This window comes from Ambystoma mexicanum, chromosome 5q, assembly GCF_040938575.1.
Source record: "Ambystoma mexicanum isolate Mex_15411 chromosome 5q, UKY_AmexF1_1, whole genome shotgun sequence".
In the NCBI taxonomy this organism is placed as follows: Eukaryota; Metazoa; Chordata; class Amphibia; order Caudata; family Ambystomatidae; genus Ambystoma; species Ambystoma mexicanum.
Window position 1 is genome coordinate 385,616,717 of NC_090933.1, and position 12,687 is coordinate 385,629,403.

General features: G+C 46.7%; 1 protein-coding gene across 5 annotated transcripts in view; it reads left to right on the plus strand.

Annotated features, from left to right (window-relative positions):
* ENOSF1 (enolase superfamily member 1) overlaps window positions 1-12,687 on the plus strand; it is an 831,595-nt gene that overhangs the window by 680,850 nt on the left and 138,058 nt on the right. For all 5 annotated transcript variants that reach the window (XM_069620869.1, XM_069620872.1, XM_069620871.1 and 2 more), the window contains one exon: window positions 1,350-1,479. In XM_069620869.1, the coding sequence (XP_069476970.1) occupies window positions 1,350-1,479 (130 nt within the window). The remainder of the gene's footprint in view (window positions 1-1,349; window positions 1,480-12,687) is intronic.

The window sequence follows — 12,687 nt, forward strand, 5'->3', positions numbered from 1 at the left end:
TATGTCAGATTGTCCACAACGTTGTGTGGGCGGGCCTTTGTTAAGGCCCAAAGGACATGATGTTCCGGATGGGACGTCACGAGGAAGGGGCGGGACGGGGGCAAGGGTCAGGCAGTTCCCGCCGGCTTGTGAATAAAGCAGGTTACAGTTAACCCGGCTCCCGCGTATCATTGCCTGCTATAGCTTGCAAGCGTGTGTGTGTGAATGAGCCTCCCCACAACAAAACGTAATTTAAAAAAGTAGAGGAGCACCGCTCCCGCTCACTTCGACCACTGATTACAAGAGGTTTTCGTGCAACACTCTTCACCTACCCACAATCTTGATTAGGAGGTAGTCCTCGTTGCCTGTGGGATGAATGTGCCTCGTTGGGTGCTAGTTTGAGTCCAGTCCATTCCGGATCTGTATATGCTCTGTGTCAATAAATAGACAGAAGGCTGTATTTAGCGTTAGCGCCTTGTCATATGAGCACAAGCTGTATGCTTGCACCGAAACGCGGGATTAGTTCACTAATCATTCCTCGACAGTTATATTTTCTGCACTTAATCAATGGTTCATACCTCTTACTTATATGTGTGTGCTCACTTAGCTAGGTGCTTATCTCAATATAGTTGGAGCAGCACCCTCATTATTCATGGTCCGAGTGTGCAAACTTCTGTATAGTTCAACATGTTTCTCATATATTCAGCAATGCCAGAGTAAGAGACATTATTAAAGTATCATTTCACGTCCCTGCGTCTGGTCAGATGTCGAAGCGTTCCCTTGAAACTTTTGCAAGGAAAACGTTGTAAATCGGCGAGAACGTCCCAATATGGACTGCGCGTGTTAAAGCAGTTGCTTACCTCAGTATCTACGTGATTACGTTAACTAATGTTTTATGTTGATTGGTAAAGCCATGTGTAAGGTTCTCAATACACACTACAAATAAAGATTTGGTTCTTTTCACAGAAAATGAGTGAGCGATATTAGCTCTGTAGGATTCAGCGTTTCTCTTGAACCAGAAGCACGAGTGATAGCCAACGATTTTGTAATTCTGAAAGTGCAAGCGTTTGTGCTAATTATATAATAAGGGAGGGTCTCCCACAGATAGAGGGATGTATATGTATACTAATCGGGCATCACCCCCCCCCCCCAAATCTCCCACCCCACCTTAGTACAGGGTCCCAATTGGGTACAGTATCCACTAGCTCGGGAAACCCCCATCCGTTTTGCCCACCCTACTGTTAATCCCCAACAGTGGTGTTGTGATATTTGTATATATTGTGGGGAGGTTGCTACACATCTGTGGCTTGGTTAACCTTTTGCCAGCACAAGTGAACTCATTTTGTGCTTTTGTGTTCTTCCTTTTGCAGTGTCACAACAGGGTGATGTTTAAACAGTTTCTACAGGCCAAGGCTCTGCGGTATCTCCAGATTGACAGCTGCAGACTGGGAAGTGTGAATGAAAACCTGGCAGTGATGATGATGGCCAAAAAGTTTCAAAGTAAGAGCTGTAGAAAGGCTATGCTTCGGGAACCTTTTTTTCTTTTTCTAATTGTATAGGTCCACTCTCTGATGCATTGCTGTTGTAGTGTAGCAGAGTCGTTTATACGGCTCACAGCTCACTTGCAGCCCTTCGGGACCCTTGATGGTGCGGTGCCCCTTCAGCAATTAAAATAAGAGGCATGCTTGATGAGTTTCGAGCTGTTCTGCTAAACCTTTGAAGTGTCATGTATTTTACCATCAACTTTGACTTCAGGATCAAGGCATGTCAGTCTGCCACAGTCATGGGTGGTAAGTGGGAGCAGCTAACGAGAATTAAAAATATCAATATATATCCCATGAGTGATGATGATAAATAATAGAAAAATATGCCTTGACAACTCATATGTTATAGCTTTTGAATTGCCTATTTTTGTATTTTGGAACATGGCTGCACTTTTTATTTAAAAGGTACAGCATTACAAGTGCAGGTACTGTCATCATTCTCAAGCACGGCCTCAAATGCCCCGGAAATGCCATCCAGTGCTAGTTAGTCTGACACGCATCATTGAGTCACCAAATGTAATGTTCAGACTCACATGTCTATTTGCTGACATCCTATGTCATGCAGAGCCCCGAAGGCCACAGTCCTATCAGCTGATGTCTTAAGCATGGTATAATTGCCAAATGTAAGATGTGGACCTGACATGCCTAGATGTTGCAGTTGTATACCAAGTCCAACCTCAAATGCCTCAGTAAACTGCCAAACTCCTCATAATGTGGTATTTAAATCATTTAATATTTTGTCAATATTACTTGCTGAATGGGCTTCTAAGAATATACATTTTTTTCAGGGGTTGAAATATCCCACTGTCATTGGAATGGAGGTGTTGGTGTTTTTGGGGGGCTTTACGTTTTTGGCAGTGTCCAGTGGATAGTGCTGCCAAAAGACAGACCAAACCAAACATTATGGCCCCTAGAAAATGTTTGTGAGTACCACTGTAGTGTAATTTAGCAGGAACATCTAATCCATTGTAAATTGTTTGAACTGGGATGGGTAGTGCATACATATGTGTCTATGTGTCTGTCCAGTGGTAACCAGGGATACCAGCTGGCACACTTTGATGTCTATTGCATACCAATTGGCAGAGTCGACCAGAAGACTCTATGAACCCCATGCACATTTCCATCACACCTCCACTCTGCAGGTGCTATCAACATGATTATTATGGTACTGGTGTACAAAATGGAACACAGACCTGCCACAAGCAGATATTTACTTGGGTGGTTAGTCTTGGGGATGGGCCGGAGACTCCCAGGACCCTGCCAGGATGTGTGGCAGATAGTGGGGTCACAACCAGTGGATGGAACCAGAAAGACCCTCTCCAGTTTGTGCCTAAATGACTCCTGCCCCTCCACAATCCCATTTCCACCTGTCACTTCAGAGGAGTGCAAGGTGTTTCTCCCTGTGATGGTGTTTACATTTGTTTCATCCTGTAAAACAACAAGTGAATAGCTACCTGTAGGAGACCTGAGTATGGGGGAGGGGTAACACCTTACGGCACACATGTGCCAAAGTTCTATATAGCCCAAGGGGGTGTGGTGGCCACCAGGAAGGAGCTACCCAAGGAGGGTGCTTGCAGGTAAAGACAAAGGGGTGTGACCTGTACACCAACACTCATAGGGGGTCAACAACCAATAAACAACCACAGACTTCTTTGTTTTGTTTGAGCGGGAGTCCGCTTTATCTTTATAGGAAGACAGTTGGTAATAATCAAACATTACATACATTGGCCGTACATCACACCATAGATCTTTGACCAGTGCGGTTCTCATAACATACTCGTGTACAACATTTTTGCACATGCGCTAGATACCATCTTATATCAAACCTCTCTCCTTTAACTGAACCCTGGCGTTTGCCTCACATACCTAACATAGCTGGTCATAGATATTACCAGGGTGATGTCAAATACTACTGTGTTACATAACAACCTTTTCTGTCGACAGTCTCTGGGTTGACGGGACACATTTACCTTTGGTAAATACAGTGGAGTAATGCCTATAGGTGCTCCCTGGAAGCAACCGTTTCTCATGTGACAAATAAATATCTCCTCCTGCCACTAGTCTTTCTTGTGACAGAAAACTTTTACCTTTGATAAATACATTACGTTAATGGCCATAGGTGCTCCCTGGAAGCAAACATTTCTCATGTGACAAATAAATAGCTCCTTCTGTCACTAGTTTCTATTGTGACAGAACCCTTTTACTTTTGATAAATACATTTCATTAATGGCAACAGCTGCTCCTTGGAAGCGAACGTTTCTCATGTGACAAATAAATAGCTCCTCCTGTTACTAGTCTTTCTTGTGACAGAACACTTTTCCCTTTGATAATTACATAACATTAATGCCCACAGGTGCTCCCTGGAAGCGAACATTTCTCATGTGACAAATAAATAGCTCCTTCTGTCACTAGTTTCTCTTGTGACAGAACCCTCTTACCTTTGATAAATACGTTACATTAATGCCCACAGGTGCTCCCTGGGAGTGAACGTTTCTCATGTGACAAATATATAGCTCCTCCGGTCACTAGTTTCTTTCATGCCAGAACACTATCACCCTTGGTATATCATTGACGCTTCGGGTCACAAACATTCCCTGAGAGAAAAAACGCTTCCCCTTGTGCCAGGCTACCAACTTAGTCCGTCACTGGTCTTTCTCTTGATGAAACATAGGCCGATAACCACCGACTGAAAATGCCACCCGACTGACACCCGTGTAAAACACAGAAAGCTGAGGAAACAACCTTTTACCTCAGCGCCACCCAGAGGGGAACACAACTAGTATTACCCAAGTAATGTTTGCCTAAAATGAAGCAAAACACCTGGCCCGTTGGTAAATCCCAGCTGACTACCTGGCGGTAACAGGTGTTACTGTTGCCTCTTCGGGTGTCTCCTACCACTCGGCCCGGCCGTCTCGTGAGCCTAGTAATGACGGTCCCTATTATGGCTTGCTCTCACTCTCCGTCTTGGGTGGGGAAGGAGGAGAGCCGCCAACCACACCGATAGGCGGATGGCCTGTGGTAAAGGGGGCAGGAGTCCACGACTTGACAGAGGGCCTTGGTGCCCTCTGGAGAAGTATTGGCTTCAGCCTGGTTCCTCTCTTCCTCTTCTCTCTCCTTACGAACCTCCGTCAGGCTGATATGCCCAACCGGCGCTTCCATTTACCTTCACCAGCAGGAGAGCTCCTTGCAAACCTGAGGTGAAGTCACCTCATACATGGCCCGCTCCCCCTGCTGGTAGTACCCACATTATAAGGGTCACGTAAACTACACGCCCAAAACCACAACCGTGTGGAGAGTGGCGGAAACAAAAAAAGAATAAGAAATACACAGCCTGCTTATGAATACAACACTGAGCCCTTTCTATGCTGAAACCTCCAAGAAAAAGGGGTTTACACTCACCCCCTGCTCCACCAAAACCCTTGTCCCTAAGGGTTTCACTAGTCTCTTAGTACATACATTACAACATGACATTCCTCACTCCAAAACAATGTCATAATCCACCATTGCCTGGACCCCCTCATTGGTTCATTAACCTACATTACTGTGCCGGTACTTGTGTGAACAGGCACTCTTTGTTGGACATCTTCAATTTGAGCTCCAGGTGCATCATAGCTTGAAATTCTGACTGGCCTAACTTCTCGTTGAGAACGTTGCAATTCTTGCATAACTTCTGAAAGATGTGCAGGCAGTGCTTCTTCGGAGGCTGTGTAGGCAGGCGATTGATTCATACTAGGTGAGTCTGACCTTGGTGGGCTTCCCTGTTGGATGGGAACAACTGCATCGGAGTCCCCCAATCCTGAAAGTTCTCTTCTCACTTCATACTGTTCAGTGGCGGCTGGGTATGGATCCTGGTTTCCATGCCAGTAGCCCACAGTTAGGCCGTCATCACCATCGTCTTCTTCATTTTTCTCTGTGTTATTCATCTTGTCCGAGGGCCTTTGCTCTACTTCACTTGTGGCAGGCCCTATATCCTCAGTATGGTTTTTCTTTTCTGTCTTGGATGCTACAGATGGTACAGTAGGCTTGCTAGGGGGCAGTGGGATTTCTCCCTGGAGGGGCTCCTGGTGAAGACCTCAGGTGTCCCGTTTACTGGGGGTAAAATGGATTTCCATAACAGCAGGGTCCATTACAACACCATCTCCTAATGGTAGGAGATGATTTCGGTGGAGAGTCTTCACATCCCTCAGGGGGCCTGCCGTCTCAGTCTGAATACGTGCAACCCTGTCAGCTGTGAGTTCCAGCGATCGCCCAGCTCATTTTGCCCTCTCTTTCCTAAATTCCTGGTGAGCACCCGAACCCCTGGTTGCAAGTGGTGGAACCGGACTTTCTCATCATACCGCTGTTTGTTCTGCTGGGCATTACGTTCGGCAGTGTCTTGTGCTAATATGAAAGCTCTTGACAATTGCTCTTGCAGATCCTTCACATATTTTCTGTAGCTTTCTATCTGGTGCCATCAGAAGAGACTCCAAAGCTCAGATCTATGGGGAGTCGGGCATCCGTGCCGAACATCAGAATGTACGGCATGAATCCTGTGCTGTCGTTCTTGGTGCAATTGTAGGCATGAACAAGAGAAGATGCATGTTGGCTCCATTTCAATTTTTCGGTGGCACTTGGAGTCCCCAGCATGCTCAGCAGTGTTCGGTTAAAGTGCTCGGCTTGTGTGTCTCCCTGTGGATGGTAAGGAGAAGTCCTAGTTTCCTTATGCCAATCAGCTGCTTATGTTCTTCAATAAGTTTGGACTCAAAGTCTCGCCCTTGATCTGAGTGTAATCGGGCCGGCCAACCATAATGCACAAAAATGTGTGCCAGAGTACTTTTGCTATGGTTGTTGCCTTCTGATCCCTAGTGGGATATGCTTGTGCATATCGGGTGAAGTGGTTAGTTACTACCAAAATGTTTTGTATCCCTCCATGATCATTCTCAAGGCTCAGAAAGTCCACACAAACTAGGTCCATAGGTCCGGAGCTCTGTAAGTGGTGAAGACCTGCAGCCGGATGACTAAGGGTTTTTCGGGCGATGCACCTTGCACAGGTGTGGCAATATTCCTCCCCCTCGGCCCCTAAACGAGGCCAGTAAAATCGATTCTGTATCAAATCTAAGGTCCGTTCACTCCCCAGGTGCCCGTGTTGGTCATGCAGAGCCTGCAAAACCAGAGGCCGTGACAAGGAAGGTACCACCAGTCTATGTATCAGTCGCCCTTGAATTTGGCTCTCCTTGTATAGCACTCCTCCCTTCATCACCATTGATTTTCATTCTTTGCGATAAATATGATAGTTGGGCAGGTGGTGGCTTTCCGGAGGACCCCTAGCATCGTTACCTTTGCTCAGCAGAACTTCCCTCAGTTCTTCAGATTGCAACTGCTTCTGCCTTAGGTCCGTCATGTTTTGGTGTGGCAGTTCGGACGCCATTATGCTGGTGACGTCACATTAGCTGCCAGGAACACCTTCCGCAGACCCTCCCAGGCAGTCGATCCACCACGCTGGCTCAATTTTTTGACTTGCAGGAGAGCTTTCATTGCAGCCGCAGAGTCTACTTCTACCCCAGAGTGGGACTCGTGGCTGTCATCATCATGGAGCCTTCGGAACAATGTATCCGCATCAACATTGTTGACTCCAGGGCGATATTCAAGCTGAAAATTGTATGTGGACAAGGCTGCTAACCATCAGTGTCCGGTGGCGTCCAACTTAGCTGACTTGAGAACGTGTGTCAGAGGATTGTCCTTTCTCACGATGAAAGTAGCTCCATACAGGTAATCATGTAATTTCTCAGACACCGTCCACTTCAGAGCCAAAAATTCTAGTTTATGTGCAGAATAGTTGGCTTCAACTGGGTTCAGGCAGCGACTAGCAAATGCCACCGGTCTATCACCTCCCTGTTGCTCTTGAGTACAGCCCCCAGTCCATCAAAACTGACATCCACATGTAATATGTAGGGTAACTTCAGATCCGCGTATGCCAGAACTGGTGTCTCAGAGTTTTTTTAACTGGGCAAAAGCCTGTTCACACTCTTCATTCCAGCGCAGGCCGAAAACCTCCTTACGATGATACTGAGCGGTGGACTGAGCTCCCTGCAGCTTCTTCTTCTTCTGTGTGCCAGGGTACCCTTGGGTCAAATCCATAAGTGGATGTGCTATTTTAGCGAAATCCAGGCACAAACCTTCTGTAGAAATTACAGAACCCCAAGAAACTTCTCCTCTCTCGCAAGTACTGCGGGCACGGCCAAGTCTTAAGGGCTTCTATTTTAGTGGGGTCGACTCTCACTCCATCAGCAGACACTACATGACCAATATATTTTACACTTGTGCAGCAAAACTGGCATTTTTCAAGGGAGACTTTCAAACCTTGTTGTTGATGGCGGTCGAACACTTTTAGCAATCTTTTGTGATGTTCTACTAATGTCCTCCCAACACTATCACATTATCTAGGTACACCAACACTTCAAGCAAGTTCATGTCTCCCACGGTTTGCTCCATCAGACGTTGAACTGTGGCTGGTGCCCCCGATATCCCCGGGGCATTCTGGTAAACTCGCAGAATCCTAGAGGGCAGATGAAAGCTGTCTTCTCCTTATCTGCAGGTAGCATAGGAATTTGGTAATACCCACTGCGAAGATCCAGTACAGAGAACCACTTGCTCCCTACTAGACAGTCGAGGGCTTCATCCACTCGAGGGGTGGTATATTGGTCTGGTATGGTTCGGCTGTTCTGCCGTCGATAGTCGATGCATTGGCGCACATCTTATTTTTCTCACCACCACTATTGGGGAGGCATAAAGGCTCTGTGACTATTGTATTATAACTGCATGGAGCAGTTCTTCGAGGTGACGTCTCACGTCCTCTACATCTGCGTGGGCCAGTCTTCTTGACCCTTCTCGAAATGGAATGGTATCACTAAGGCAGATGTGATTTTGCACTCCCTTGGCTTCACCTAAATCCCAGGTACTGGTTGAAAATACAATCACCCTCAGGGCCAGCTGGTCTCGTAAGTGAGCTTTTCAAGTTCTGACAATGGGGAATCCCAAAGTCATTTTTTTCACATCCAATGTAGGATAGGAATTTCTGGTTCCAGCCATCTGTGCCACTGAGTCAGCAATATACAACTCCACTATGGTTCGACCTCCTGGCAGATGCATGGTTTTATCGGTGACATTCGTGATGGGAACTCTTATGTGGGTCACTGCCGCTCCAGTTTCTTGTGTCAATGTGCGTTGCACCATCAAACCTTCTGGCAATTCTTCACCCATCGGCGCCTCCATCACCAGTCTACGGTAACAGCTGTGACCGTGAAGTCGCACACGGCCAGGCACTATAATGGTTTGACCCGGTGGTATATCAAGTTGACTGTGGTTAGTAGTGCTCACTGCTCCCACAGGGCCCTCGAAATGCTCCACCTTCTCCCTGCTGTTTTTAAGGTTGGCTTGTTTGCAGGCAAGGTGCATTGACAGAGAATGTGCGAACTGTGGACCGGCCATCTCACTACACATCCATGCTAAGGTACCAAACATGGCAGAGTTGGTGCCCATGACCAGGGATACTTCAGGATACAGGTTTTTTGTGGTACACACTAATGCCAGGGCAGTCAACGTGGTGTTTACTCCAGCCACTTCTTGGTCAAGGCAGATCTTTACACACACATATCCCAGATAGCGGCAAGTGGTGTCGCCGACTCCCATCAAGTTTAACCCCTCCAGGGGTTCCAAAGGCAGATGTGAAATATGCTTCCGGTAGTAAGACTCATAGACAATAGTGACCTGGGAGCCACTGTCCAATAGTGCTGTAGTCCGTCATCCTTCAAGCTCAACAGGGATGGTTAGTGGTGGCCCAATCAAACCCTCAGGGATTCCTCTGAAGGAACTTGCCTGAGTTCGTAGTCTGTTACATAGCACAGGCACCGGTTGTCGGCCATTGCAGAGCTCAAGGACTAACTTGAGTGGTCAGCTGTGGGACCCTCATGAGCCTTGACTTGGTGTTTGGTGGTCGGCACATTTGAGCCCTGTGTTCAAACAGATATGCAGGGATTAGTGTCATTGGAGCTTACTCCTGTACTTGAGGTTCTAGCTGCTCCTCCGCTACAACCTCCTGTTACTTTTCCCCACACTGCTCGGGCGGGAGTTGGTTTGAGAACAATAAATCGGGCACCTATTCGAGCATAGTCTTGTTCTTGGACGCACAGCTGAGTGGGGTGGCGATCATCCCCACACCGATGGCAGAATCTCCAAGGTGGTTTACGGAGCAGGTGCAGATGGCTCTTGAGCGCATCTAAATACTTGATGTTCTCTGTCACGGGCTGAGGGGAAAAAGTCTGTACCCCGTGGGGGGGCTACACTCGGATTTTCTCTGGGCAGTACCTGTGTCTGCAATTTCTTCATTAACTGTTGCAAGTCCTCAATCTGCTTCTGCTGAAAGAGGGCATAGTCATGAGTGGGTATCTTGTGTTGGACGAAATGACTCTGAGCCTCAACATCGCCGGTTTCTTCCTGGTAGGCGGCCCACAGTTTTCACTTTTCCAGTGACCAATTCTAAAGGACCAGTCATGGCTAAAATTTCATCTGTGTTTATGTGTTAGGGAACCTCTCCTACGAAGAAATAGGCCTCTGTGCTAAGTCCCTCAGCCCAAATCCACTGTATCACATAGTCTTGTGTCATTTTGACTAATGGTGTATAAACGGATGCCGATAACCACCGACTGAAAATGCCATCTGACTGACAGGGTCGAGGTGAGAGCATGTAAAACACAGAAAGCTGATGAAACAACCTTTTACCTCGCCACCACCAGGACGAGGTGGGGGGGCATAACAAGTATTACACAAGTAAAGTTTGGCTAAAATGAAGCAAAACACCCGGCCTGTTGGTAAAGCCCAGCTGACTGCCTAGCGGTAACAGGCGTTCCTGTTGCTCTTCAGGTGTCTCCTACCTGCTCTGCCCCGGCTGCCTCGTGAGCCGAGTAATGACGGTCCCTATTATGGCTTGCTCTCACTCTCAGTCCCGGGTGGGGAAGGAGGAGAGCCGCCAACCACACAGATAGGCGGACTGCGTGGGGTGAAGGGGACAGGAGTCCCCGACTCGACAGAGGGCCTTGGTGCCCTCTGGAGACGTCTCAGCTTCAGCCTGGATTCCTCTCTCCCTCTTCTCTCTCCTTATGAACCTCCGTCGGGCTGATATGCCCAATCGGCGCTTCCATTTTCCTTCACCAGCAGGTGAGCTCCCTGCAAACCTGAGGTGAAACACCTCATACATGGCCCCGCTCCCCTTGCTGGTAGTACCAACATTATAAGGGTGCCGTAAAACATGTGCCCAAAACCACACCGTGTGGAGTGGCGGGCACAGAAAAGGGACTAAGAAATACACAGCATGCTTCTGAATATGGCACTGAGCCCTTCCTATGCTGAAACCTCCAAGAAAAGGGGGTTTACAGGAGTGTAGACAAAAACGACATTGCTGTGCTGAAAAATGTCTTTCTAATTTACTTGCATATTTCTGAAAGCAGAACACATTTTCACCAACCGAGGATTAATCCCATCCACCCAGTCAAATGCTATGGCAAAATATGGTTCTTCGTTTGTACTGGATAAGGATGCAGAACGTTTTTAAGGCTCATTATACTTTTATGTAGGGAATATTTAGTCAAACAGAAAATCAAAAACAAAGATGCAAATTAATTGTCCAGAGTAATGCAGAAAGAAATAACAAATGCATTCGCATTCTATGAGATAAAACATATTGGCTCTTTTGAGGGTCCTTGCAACCAATGAGGTTGCTCAGACCCAGATGAATGTGTACTATTACATTGTATAATAACAGCATTCACAAGCAGTAGGAATGTGTGGTGAACCATTAAGTAAACCAGCATTGGCAAGGGTAACAATGTTGGCTTTTGTGTAGGCACGGGACCTGCATTTCCAGGTTTTGTCATAATGGTACTAACTGGCCATAAGATGGCAAAAGCTGGCAAATGTTGCTAGTGCTTGAGCATATTCTGGCAGTACTTGGTAAGGTACTCAGAGAGGCTCAGCTTCACCTCACTGATGATGCCCAACAAGGCTGAAACACGTGTATGGGGTTGCTGGTGGTACTCTTGTTCAGAGAGGAATTGCCATAGCATTTCGGTGCTGGACTGCCCATGTGGGCGGGACAAAGACTGATATGCAAATGGATATTTCCCATCTGTGAAAGGTAAAGTGAGCAAAAAGCAGTGGCTGTGAACTCTCAATGTGGTTAACAACCACTGAACAGGTTATCATGCCTTGTTCCTTCGAGAGAGGGGCGCCCGCTACCTTTGTTGAATTCTTGGTAAATGCCTATCTCATGCCTATACTTATTTGGGTTTTATAAATTGTGAACTTAGCTAGGAAGCAATGGAGTGCTGCGCATTTCAGTGAGGTTAACATGAGGCAAAGAGGGGGATTATGTAACATGGGATGTTCTGGCCATGAGGGTAGGATGTGATGCGGGAACAAAAGGAACCTAGGTGGTGCATCAGTATAGGTTTGATTTTTAAATAATAAATAAATACTTTATTGTGATATAATCCAAATTATTAGGATTATACACAAATTAACACATACACACAATATAAACCATATAAACCATATCAAAATTTTAAGATAATACATTTACATATGTAAATAGTTTCTAAAAGTATACATGAGCAATACCATATTTGGCCGCTAAACAAATCAGAGAGGAGAAGGCCAACATATTACAGTCCTGATTCTCCTAGCCAGAGGGACTTTACTTGGGACCATATCCTAAAAACGGCCAATTGGAGTCCCAGGGCCTCAGAGTTTAAGCAACTGATCCATAAGTCTTCCTCCATTATGGACTCCTAGTTGTGGACCCATTTTACAAAAGCACACATGTACAGCGGGCCAAGTTTAGGACAGAGAGTTAAAACATGTCTGGTAGTTTCCAGCAATCGTGCAATCTGGCAGATCCGGAAATTTCTCGCTTCAATCGGAATCTTCAAGCGGCCCCTGGTAATGGCTAGTACCGGCAGCTGATTAGTCCTAAGTCGCAGTATGAAGTATCTCACATCAGGCGCCGGGCACAGGAGCAAATAAGGCTGAGGTTTTCGATATCTGTGTGTTACCTGAACTACTGCCTCATACCCATTTAACTTAGCCAGATGGGTTGTGTTCATGCTCCAATCCCACCTGTTCAGTTTCTCCC